Here is a 12,210-nt window from a genome sequence, read left to right on the forward strand (position 1 = left end):
CCTTTAAGCATCCAATATTTGGGTGCTTATACACGCTGATCACAAACTTTAATCCTTTTAAGGATCACCCATCACTAAAGTAATGCTAGAACAAGGCTAACTGAACTATAAAACCTACTGTTAAAATAGAAACATCTTATAGCACCATATTAAAATGTATGATTGCCTCTTACACATTGTTCCAATACTGTGTTAATAGTCTCACATGAATAGCCTTACTTACAGTGTTTCAACATTTTGTACTATGCAAGCCTGGCCAGTTCATCATGATGGCACAATATTACTGCAGCGGTCAGGCTATATCATTGAGTTATATCATTGATTACAGTAGAATTAAAGAGCAGTAACAGAAGCAGCAGAATTCTGAATGTTACCACTCAGAAAATATTATACATACAGCCACTTTTATAGTCTGCAAATAATGTGGTTGCAAAAAAAATAAGTATTTCCTTCATTAGTAATAGACTTGCATTTTATCAAATACTTCCAACAGTCACCATTGTATACTTAATGCCCTAATCAACAAAGGCAAAGGGGTCAGAAAACTATACAGTCAGTGAATAGAAAAGGAGTACTTGTGACACCTTAGAGACTAACCAATTTATTTGAGCATAAGCTTTCATGAGCTACAACTCACTTCATCGGATGCATACTGTGGAAACTGCAGAAGACATTATATACACAGAGACCATGAAACAATACCTTCTCCCACCCCACTCTCCTGCTGGTGATAGCTTATCTAAAGTGATCACTCTCCTTACAATGTGTATGATAATCAAGTTGGGCCATTTCCAGCACAAATCCAGGTTTTCTCACCCTCCGCCCCCGCCCCCCCCCCCACAAACTCACTCTCCTGCTGGTAATAGCCCATCCAAAGTGACCACTCTCTTTACAATGTGTATGATAATCAAGGTGGGCCATTTAGATAAGCTATTACCAGCAGGAGAGTGGGGTGGGAGAAGGTATTGTTTCATGGTCTCTGTGTATATAATGTCTTCTGCAGTTTCCACAGTATGCATCCGATGAAGTGAGCTGTAGCTCACGGAAGCTTATGCTCAAATAAATTGGTTAGTCTCTAAGGTGCCACAAGTACTCCTTTTCTTTTTGCGAATACAGACTAACACGGCTGTTACTCTGAAACCAGTCAGTGAATGTTTCATGTCTCTCACACTTTTCTCATTAACAGTAACTAAATCGGATTGAAATTAAATTAGAGTTTCTTAAAAGAAAGTTAATGAGAGAGTACGCACTTACACATTTAATATTCGAACTCCAGGTCTCAAAGATCTTCTTGGGCTATTCACTGCCACCTCTTTAATATATTTTTGTAGCATTTTATTTAGAGACGTGCAAACTTTCTGTCTCTTTCTCCACATTATGCAGATTACATCTTTGATGGGGAAACATCAAGTGGACGGAACATGTGAGTTGGGAAAGATGGTGATACTTGGAAAGGCAGAATGGGACATTCTTTTAGGCTGACATTTTCAATAGAGGTAGGTGTCCCATCTCCCATTGAAAGTCAATGATAGTTGGTCATCAAACTCCTTTAGGCCCTACTGAAAATTGAAGGCTGAGTTGATAGCAGTTAATAAGACCAAATGACCGTTCCAATTTCAAAGTTGGAAGCTACTGATGCACACTATGGGCCTGATTCGCCACTGTGTCCTTCCAGTTTTATGGTGGTGTAACTCCATTGAAATCCATCTCTTAATAAAGCCACTTATGGCAATATACATGCTACCTGCAAATGGATGCCACTGAACCCTTATTGCCTGCAAACACAGTGATCTCATCAGATAGCCACAAGATGGGAAACATGAGGGTCTAGTTAACAATCTGAAGAGAAAATGTTAAATGTTAAGGAAAACCCATTTACTCTTGATTATTCTATAAGGTGGTATTCTACCATCTGAACTGGCACTGAACCAACGACCTAAATATGGATCTGGATAACAACTCATACATATATCTTGCAAATTTTAGCGTGTTTCAATAAAAGGAGATATTTTCATTGGTTTTTTACTAGAGAACAGCATGATTTCCAGGAATGGAGATATTTAGGTGTACATATTTTGTTTTATGGAAGACAGATGTGAACTAAGGATTTCCAGGACTTCTAGCAGCATCAATAATAAGGGTCCCCAGATGAGTTTGCCCTCATCCTACTTATTTTTTCCGCCACTGGTTTCCCGCATTGATTATCTGTTCAACTCCGAAAGTGATGTGCAATAGCTGCTCCATCTGTGCACCTTGGTGCCATCTACAGAGTAACTGGTGTTGCCACTGCTAAGCACAATGATTGTCCACTGATGATCGTGCATTGCGCATTTGCATCAAGTTATTCTACATAGTTGACTGCTCCATGCACTCCACTGAAAGACTTCTCCTCAGATGATCTGGCACAGCTCTACTGTGTTACTCCCTCATTCGGGTAGCAATACTCAAGTAAATGTACAGTATCATTATGGTCAAGAGGGAACTAGTCAATGGGGCCTCCACAGAATAGATTTTTAGGCCCAGAATCAGCCTTAAAAATCCAGCACCATTTTTCCTACTTCTTCTTCTTCTTAATGAAGTAGCATCCTAAGGAAATCTTTTTCTTCTTTTAAGGATGTATTTTAGCTGCCTGCATGTGCATCTAGCTTGCAAGCACTTTTTAAACTTTCACAGCCTCAAAGAAAAATACTAGATGTATATTTGAGTTCTCCTCCCCTCTGCACAGAACAACCTTAGCACCCAGCCACTTGAAAATTATGTCTTTTACTTGATATGTAATTTACATAAAACATTTGCCCTTAAGGCAAGGTTACATTCAAAATGGACATAAGCTCATTCAAAATGTGCATAAATGAGGTTCTCTTAGTTTTGGGAGAAATAGGATTTGCAACACATTGTGAACTTTTTCCAAAGGAAGATTAAAATAATTGCCATTATTACAACAAGTTGGGCATCAAAAAGTTATATAAGACAAGTGGAAGGTAGTGGGTAACATTTTCAAAATCACCTAAGTGATTTAGTGACCATTCCTTTCAAAGTCAATGGGATGTAACGCACCTAACACACACAGATTTTTTGAAAATTTTACCCACTGCCTTTTCTTACAGTCTCCTCTTAAGATATCACACAGCAAAATAGGTTCACTTGTCTAGGTATACACAGTCCTGCCTCGGCAGAGGGGTATGGACTTGACGACCTCTCGAGGTTTCTCCAAGCCCTGTGATTCTGGGCTCCCATTAAAATGGTGAATTTTCCTCTCATTTTTATGGTGTAAATCTAGAGTAATGCCATTGACCTAAATGGCCAGCCCATTTATTTGAGATTGATACGCATGTCACCAGCAACAGAATCTGAGGGAGTACTGAAGGGATTGCTCTCCCCAGATAGCTTCACACAAGTCTGTAATAAGACCCCACTCCTGCAAAGAGAACTGCAGGGGGAGCCATGCGCAGTCACTTAGCCTCACTGACTTCAGAGGGGTTCTGCATTTGCATGGTTTTCTCTGCAGGATTGTGACCGAAAGCAGCATGCACAAATCTAAGTCACTAGAAGATTAAATCATGCACTAATCCTCCTTTAAGACTATGTCACTTTGAAGAACTGATGCATGTCTCAAAGAGTTTGTGGTCTAGATACGCAGGAGGTGTAAATCATCAAGACTTCACTGAATTCAATGGAGCTAGGCTGAGTTACATCAGCTGTGAATCTGGCTCCACTGTTCTTAAAGTAAGCCCAAATATTTATTGCCAGTTGTTGAATTATTGTAGAAATGTGTGTGTGGAAATGGAAAAAAAGGGTGAAAACAAGAAATATCAAAAATAGATTCCATATTTCATAGAAAAGATACACTTGGTCTAAATTATCCAATAGGTTTGCATTAACAGCATTCCTACCCCAAGAAATGTTTGGTTTTTGATAGATCAATACTGATTCTGAAATATGCTTATTTATTTTGGAACCTCACTTCGATGAACACGTGATACACTATGCCTTTATAAAAGAGAACCCGGCACATTCACCTTTAGCTTATCCTTCATAATGAGGGACTTAATTCTAGCTCTGACTTTAACCCTTGTGGGTAAGTAAGCACCTTATCTATCTGGATAGGTTTCTAGCAGAAACTTTTTTGAATAAGGCTTAAGCGACTAATTGTGTTCATTTATAAATATAAACTTCAAATTTGCATAAATGGAAAAGAAAACCCGATTGCAAATTCTCCATTGTCTAGGGGAGGAAAATTTGGATATATTCTGACCTTAGAATAAAAATCTGTATTGAAAAATTAACATAATTAACTAGAAAATATTACGCAGTATGTACTTCACAGGTTGAGATAAAAATTTGGACAGTAATTTTTTTAAAAAAAATTGTAAAATGACGCTTTGTCATAATGGCTATATTTTTTTTCTCTTTCAGGGAGTCAGCATCTTAATTATGGTAAGTATTTTTCCTATCAGATTATATCATTCTAATGAGTGCAATTGAAATATAATCTGAAAGGTGTATGAATATTTAATTTAGTTTTACAACTGCTAATGTGCTTCAGAAGTAATATTAAAATGAACAAATTGATCTTTCCAATTTGGAGCTTAGTATAATAACATATATCCTATAGGTTCTCTATAATGTTTACGGAGCATTGTTTCTTTACAGAACCTGGTTTCAAAGAAAACAAGGCTTACACATATGATTATGAAAGTGTATTTCTCAGTGGACTTCCAGACAGAGGACTTGCAAGAGCTGGAATAAAAGTAAAATGTAAAGTGGAAATCAGTGGTATCGGGCCAAAACTTTGTCTTATTAGGGTAAGAAAATGTATCCAATGTGAAAGCTGAAAGTATCTTCCTACATGACTCTTTTTCCCAAGCTTTGGGGAAATAATTAAGTTTCATCATATGTTTTGCTTACTCAGGCAGAATGTAACTGACACTGTTATTTTTTTATGCAGTTTTCTATATTCTATTTGCACTTTGCCAGGTAATTCTCAGCTCAAGCCAACCTTGGGCTTGAAGGATTTCTTCTGCTTTGTGGTCAGGGAGACAACAGAATATAATTTCAAATGCATAATAATTTATTACTGGATCAATTCAATTGTTCCCAAACTCTACAACCTACGATTATTTAATCAACTGATTTTGCAACTAGCAAACAAACAGAAATAAACATATTATAGCAGCTGGATGTATTTCGATATCTGGCATAAGTATTTTTTTCTGGCTGTTTCTTTAGCTTCAGTGGGGAAGTGCCATGTTGTGCTACACTGAGATTGTATTCCTTTATTGTATGCTGACATTAACATTTCTGAGTAATTACTAAAGATTTCTGATTATATGAAAATGATTTTGATCTTTAATGTAAGCCTATGTGTGCTTCCAATGAATGTATTGAAACATACCCCTTGATCTGGACTGGTTCCATTTAGTCTTGTATGTGTGTGGAAGAAAAATCATCTTTTTAACAGATTTCACTTGGCAAATTTAAATTCTAGATAGAAAGACTAGAAAGAAATTCTAGATAGAAAGACTAGAAAGACTAGTGGCTGTCTCCTAATAAGTGCCTGAAAAGTGCAGGAACTTTCTAACTGAAGTAGCTGCCTGCTGTTGTGTATTCTTATAGGATATAATGAAAGACAACAGGAAATTTCTCTCTTTGGTTATGTAACATGGTATGCCCTTTCAGCTACAGGGGAAGTTTATTTTTATGCTGTTAAATTTAAAGCATTCCTTGGTTTTGGAGAAGTGAATGGTGCAGAAGATTAACCTTTCACTTGTAGGCCACTGGTTCATATCCACCTCAAGTCAAAATTAATGGTGTCAGACCCCTTCCCAGTAGACAAGTGTCTTCATCATAAAACCACCAGCATAACTCTCACCCATGTTGGCAGTCTCCACTGAGAGCCCAAGTACTGAATGGGCCCTGGAGACTGAACTTATATGGCAGATGGGGTAGTGTGTTGCGCGGGAGGCAGGGGAGGGGGAGAGTTTTGCATTGCAGCAGGGCTACAATATGAAGTGGAGAAGAGAGATCTACAGCTCTCTGAGCTTCCAACCCCAAGGTTCTCTAGTAAAATGTACAGGGAGGGACAATTCCTCCACTCTGCTTTCTAACCCCCTCACTAATTATGACTCTAAGAATAGCTCAGCAGCCACGTCACTATTAGCTCTACCCTTGGCTGTGCTTTGTGACTTCAGTTAGGGGGATCATAGCAAGTGCCACCAAAGTTAATGCTCCTTCATACAGCGTTGACTTTCCCCACAATTTACTGCAGGTCTTCTGCAGTTCTGATGGTCGAGTTCAGCTTAGCGTGGCTCTTCTCTGGCTCAGTTCTGTACACAGGCCAACCTTTGGGCCAGACAGATGATCTGTGAATTGAGACAAAGAATGGGTATGTGCGGAAACATCCCACTCAGCCACTTTTCACATCCGCAAGTCCCTGTCATGGCTTCATCTTGAGGTATTGCTTCCTAAAATCCTAAGAAGAAAAGTTAATGGAAAAACGTTAATAGGAAATCTATTTCCCCTTCTCTCCCAGGTTTATTCACTCGAAGCAGCAGAATACAATGGTATCTGGCCTCGAGAGCCGTTCGCACGGTCATCTAAACTGACCCAGGCATTTTCAGCACAACTCAGAAACCCCATCAAATTTGAATACAGTAATGGCCGTGTTGGAAATCTTATGGCTCCAGATTCTCTCTCAGATGATGGGCTTAATTTCTATCGAGGATTTCTGAATGTGCTAGAATTCACCCTGAAGAAGTCACAGAATACATATAACTTGCAGGAGGTGAGCACTTTGCTTTGGTAATTATGTTTGGGTGTAATTTGAATAAGGATACACTTCTGGTTCTTCTAACACATTTATCTGAATTCAGTGTTAAGTGTATATTTACTAGTAAGCAACATCTTGACTTAGAGGGAAGTTGTTCATTTATTCTGTACCACCACTGGTATATCTGTACCTTAATGGTCCAGAGAAATGTATAGATTTTTAATCTAATTGATTAAATGATTTCAGGAGTCCATTAACAACATTAGAAACTAAGAAAACATGGCTTGTTGGGTGGTAAAAGGAAAAAGGAAACCACTCTGAAAGCTATAATGTTAGCCTAAAAAATGTTAATAATGCATTAAAATAAGCTTAAACCCTCAGCATATCATTAACATTTCATCTAGAAATAATAGCAATTTGATGTCTCTAAGAAATCATGTATACTTTAATCTCCTTTAGGTCCTATTTGAGAAGGAATATAGTACATATGCTGTTGTGTTATTAGAATAGCTTTTACAGCTGTACTTAATGTTCTGTTGGAATTTCCACTGTTTTATGGGTTTTAATACCTTTTTAAGTCTCCCCACATTGAAATTCACCACACAGATTGAAATTTATTTAGTTTTGCATAGATATATTTACATTGATGAGGTTGGGTTTCATTTCATTGATATTATTGTGCTTTCAAAATATTTGTATTGCAAATGTAGATCAAAACAACTTTTGTTTACTTGATCTGATCAGAAAAAGGTTTGGAAATGAGCTTCAGGATCTCATATTTTTCACAATATTTATTCCACCCGCAGCACCATATTGAGACCTTGCAGCTGTAGTATATGCCGTATTTTGCAATGCCTAGTTGCACATCTTCATTATTTCTAAATGAATTCGTTACATATGGTAGTCCATTGCCAACCTGCGCATATGGGGTTAGCTACTGAAATCTTCTCTGAGTTTTCATTATTTTACTCAGTCATTTACTGATTAATAAACCTTGGGATCTTTCCCTGAGGATCTCAAAGCACTTTACAAAGGAAGATAGGCATCACGATAAGGTAAACCTGAGCTGCAGAGCGTTACTCTGTATTTCCTGTGCCTCCTAAACTCCTGTGAGGTCAATAAGAGTGTGGGGTATTTAAGGAATGCAGAATCAGGTGATAAATGGCTTACAGGAGATCACTTAATTAATGGGAGTTTTAACTGAGGTCTACAAAATCAGGTCCCGTACCTCTAAGTCCCTGGAGCAATTGTACACTACCATTAACAATGAAAAGTTAGGAAATGAACCATTCCTCCCCAAAATACATTCACTTATCTCCCTTTAACATTAGTAGAAGTCCTGTTCACTGACTGAAGAGAACCAATGCACCTTATACATATAAAATCTTAAAGTAGTATTAAACATCTGAGTTAAACCTTCAAATGCAAGAAAATCCACAGTTAAAGCTCCACTGTTCTTAACTAATGTGTAATTATTGCTGCTCACATTGTGTGTCAGATTATCTGCTATTCTGAAGCCTCTAATAGAGGAATGTATGAGCTGGAGATTAGGTATAATGGGATTTTTAAGGGCAAAGTATCGGCCGCAACTCAAAAATCTCTTGCTTTTGAAGTTTAATTCTGACTGATCACATTATTTCAACACATATTTATTAATTTTTCCAAATTATATCTCCTATTCCATAGTCCCTAATTGGCAATTGATACAAGCCTCCCACTGAGCCGAAATTTTGTCCCACTGAAATCAGTGGGAATTTTGTCCGTGCTTTCAATGGGACCCCTGCTTTGGCCCTTTGACAGTATATGCATGGTTTTTAAATATGGTCAGAGCATAGTAGATCTCCATGTTAGGCATCCAGCAATTCTGCATCAAGAGCAGCATTCTCTGAGAGCTGATTGGTTCTAATTTTTGGCAGGCTGGGATCGATGGTGTTTGCAATACAACCTATGTGATTCAAGAAAACAGGCGAGCAAGTCAAATCTATGTGACAAAATCCAAGGACCTAAACAGCTGTGATGAGAGAGCTCAGATGTTCACTGGTGCTGCATACACTTGCCAGTGCCCAGCCTGCAGAGAAGTAAGTAAGATGGATTTATATTTAAACACATTCTGATTCTTCTGATTCTTCTCTCACATGCATTCATTTTGCACCCATTTACTACATTGGCTCCTGATTTAGACCACTTTAAGCAGAAGGCAAATCAGGCTTGTTATATTTAATTATCTATATTTGCTTTCTGCATGGTATTCATGCGTATTGGCCAATGCAAAGCCTCTGTATCACATTATGCCGTCAGAATAGGGGTACATATCTCTCATGCTGTCTCTTTTCAGAACAAAATTCTGCCCTCTCAAAAAAATGATCAGTTGCTTAAATTTAAGGAAAGAAAAGGAGGAGTGAGGTGGGCAGGGCCTGTGGCAGAGCCGGGGTTGAGTAGTGAGCACCCCCCAGCACATTGGAAAGTTGGCGCCGGTAGCTCCAGCCCCAGAGTCAGTGCCTCTACAAGGAGCTGCATATTAACTTCTGAAGAGAGGTGCATACAATGAATATATAGGCCACCCCTGGTATAGAGAGTAGCCCTGCAAACAAATGGGTCACACTGGATGGTATAAGTGATATTTTCTGAGCCTACTATCTATGAATTCTATTCATGGTTAAATAACTTTCTATTTGTCACTTTTTCATTCTGTAGAAAAACAAGTATTCCCGGGCAACCACTACTTACAATTACAAAATCAAATCTTCCCATGAGGAGGCTTTAATTGTACAAGCTGATGTCCAAGAAGTCCATCAGTTCACACCATTCAATGAGGTCACTGGAGGGGATGCTGTCGTAGAAGCAAGGTACTGTGCATTTGCATAGCTGATCCAAAATTACATATCCCTTTAATTCACTAATTCAGCATCTAGTCAAATTCCCTAACTGAAATGAGACCTCTGCACCTACCACATGTTGACTGGCAATATTACATTATATAAAGCCTCAACCAGATAATAAAAAAAATCAACATTCACTGTTGGTCATAAATCTGAAACATGTGCATCACTATCCAAATTTTGCTAGCTAAAGTTGGCAGTATTTGATGAGTTTAATCTCTCTGGGATATTTGATTTATGCCTTAAAAACCAAGATAAATGCAATTTGATCTGAAAAATGCAAACTAATGTATTTGTAGTAAAATACTCTGGCACACAGTTACTCACTAAAAGGAAGATCCCTAGAAAACCACGTCACTGAAAGAGACCCATGTGGATATTCACAGCAGTTTGAAATTTGCCATGTTGCCAGTGCAGTTATGGATATGGCTGGTTGATAATTTTCCATCACAACTGCTTTTGATGGGTAACTGGGGTTTTAACCAAAGAAATGTTACACTAAAAATGTTTGCTGTCTGTGGAAAATTTTGAATTTATGTCAAAAACTTTGTGGCCAAAACCTGAAAATATTTGGCTGAAAATTTAAACCTTCCAGTTTTCAGCTGAAATCCAAAAAGTTTCATGTTTTCTTTATGAATTTTTTTTCATTTTCTACAAAATTTTCCACAGAAACAAATTATTTTATGACCAGCTCTAGTTATGGGCTTTTTATACAGAGGCATCATGTCTCAAAGTAGGGAAGAGAGAGAGTTCTTTTTATCACTTAGATATATTTCACCTCAAACCAGATCCTAGCTTACATCAACTGGCATTGCTCCATAAAATTCCGTGAGGAACTGGCTCCTCCACTATAGCCTATGGGTCTAGGCACTGCAATACCAGAAAGATAAGGACAAATTAGGAATTCAGAGAACTGCAACAAAAATGAATAAAGGGCTGGAGACCAATTAATTATCAAAGAGGAGTGTAAGTGGGCATAATAACTTGGTTAAACAGTGAACAAGCGGGGGGTAGGATAAGGTATTTTAAAGAACTTTTACACTCTAAGGATCAGATGTGGATACACATTTGGGTGGATGATGGAAGGTGTTTGATGCAACCCAGGAAAGGGTCAGGCATAATTGCAGACCAGGTGCCAGATCCTAAGCTGTTGTAAATTAGCAGAGCTCTCTTGGAGCCAATGGACCTGTTCTGATTTCCACCCACTTAGGACCTGGCCCTCTATCTTCAGGAGAGCAAAGACTGCTTCCTTCCTGTTCCTCAAGGGCTGCTTGATGCCCCCAGAGAGTGGAAAAGAGACTCAGCAGTGGGTTTGCTCTGCTCCCTGCTCCTATTCTCCATGAACTGTCCAGCAGAATTGGCCAACCACATAAGGGGTAGTAAGAGGAGGGCCTGCAGTCTGGGTCTCTAGAAAGCATTTGTCAGATAACTAAAGCTATTTAAATACATTTTTCATGTAAGTCAGAAGTAAAATGTAACACATGTGGGGTCAGATTTTCAAAACTGTTCACCGCTGGCCTAACACTGCAACCATTGAAGTCGGGGGAGTTTTACTATTATTTTAACTTTTAACCCCACTCTTAGGCCATGGCTACATTACAAAGCGTATGCCAGCCTATGCCAGTCTCCAATGTAGATTCAGCGTATGTTGAGGGGTTCTCCCAGTATACTAATACCATCTCCCTGAACAGCATTAGCTAATGCCAATGAGGAGTGTGTCTGCTGGCAAGATGAATCTACATTGGTGGATTTGGCATTGCTGTGTCACTAGATTTATTTCCCCCTTCACACTCCCAGCTGACATAGTAATGCTGATATAAGTTTTAAGTGTAGACCAAGCCTTGATATTCATTTTCCCATATATGCACATATGCTTCTTCCCAATACTTTAGAACTGAAGGTATATTATAGAGTTGGCATGTCCTGGAAGCGGGAGACAAACCTATCTGAGTGTACCTGGCATTATACTTCCTGACCCCAATGCCCTTCCACTAATATTGTATAACTTTTCTGGAGAGGAAAAATCTCTGTTAATTGTATAGCCTTGTATTGAGCTCCCTACTGGATTGTCTATAGAGTATTTTTATAAAGTATGAAGTATGGGCTGGATGAATGCACTATAAGGTGGGTAGAAAGTTGGCTAGATTGTCGGGCTCAACGGGTAGTGATCAATGGCTCCATGTCTAGTTGGCAGCCGGTGTCAAGTGGAGTGCCCCAGGGGTCGGTCCTGGGGCCGGTTTTGTTCAATATCTTCATAAATGATCTGGAGGATGGTGTGGATTGCACTCTCAGCAAATTTGCGGATGATACTAAACTGGAAGGAGTGGTAGATACGCTGGAGGGCAGGGATAGGATACAGAGGGACCTAGACAAATTGGAGGATTGGGCCAAAAGAAATCTGATGAGGTTCAATAAGGATAAGTGCAGGGTCCTGCACTTAGGACGGAAGAACCCAATGCACAGCTACAGACTAGGGACCGAATGGCTAGGCAGCAGTTCTGCGAAAAAGGACCTAGGGGTGACAGTGGACGAGAAGCTGGATATGAGTCAGCAGTGTGCCCT

At 38.9% G+C, this 12,210-nt stretch overlaps 1 protein-coding gene across 1 annotated transcript in view; it reads left to right on the top strand.

The window, feature by feature from the left end:
* Positions 1-4,038: 4,038 nt before the first annotated feature.
* Positions 4,039-12,210, top strand: part of LOC140916576 (vitellogenin-1) — a 44,482-nt gene continuing 36,310 nt past the window's right edge. The window contains exons 1-6 of the mRNA XM_073358233.2: positions 4,039-4,078; positions 4,417-4,437; positions 4,654-4,805; positions 6,533-6,784; positions 8,686-8,847; positions 9,464-9,615. Of these exons, the coding sequence (XP_073214334.2) occupies positions 4,039-4,078; positions 4,417-4,437; positions 4,654-4,805; positions 6,533-6,784; positions 8,686-8,847; positions 9,464-9,615 (779 nt within the window). The remainder of the gene's footprint in view (positions 4,079-4,416; positions 4,438-4,653; positions 4,806-6,532; positions 6,785-8,685; positions 8,848-9,463; positions 9,616-12,210) is intronic.

This window comes from Lepidochelys kempii, chromosome 8 (assembly GCF_965140285.1).
Source record: "Lepidochelys kempii isolate rLepKem1 chromosome 8, rLepKem1.hap1, whole genome shotgun sequence".
NCBI lineage: Eukaryota > Metazoa > Chordata > Testudines > Cheloniidae > Lepidochelys > Lepidochelys kempii.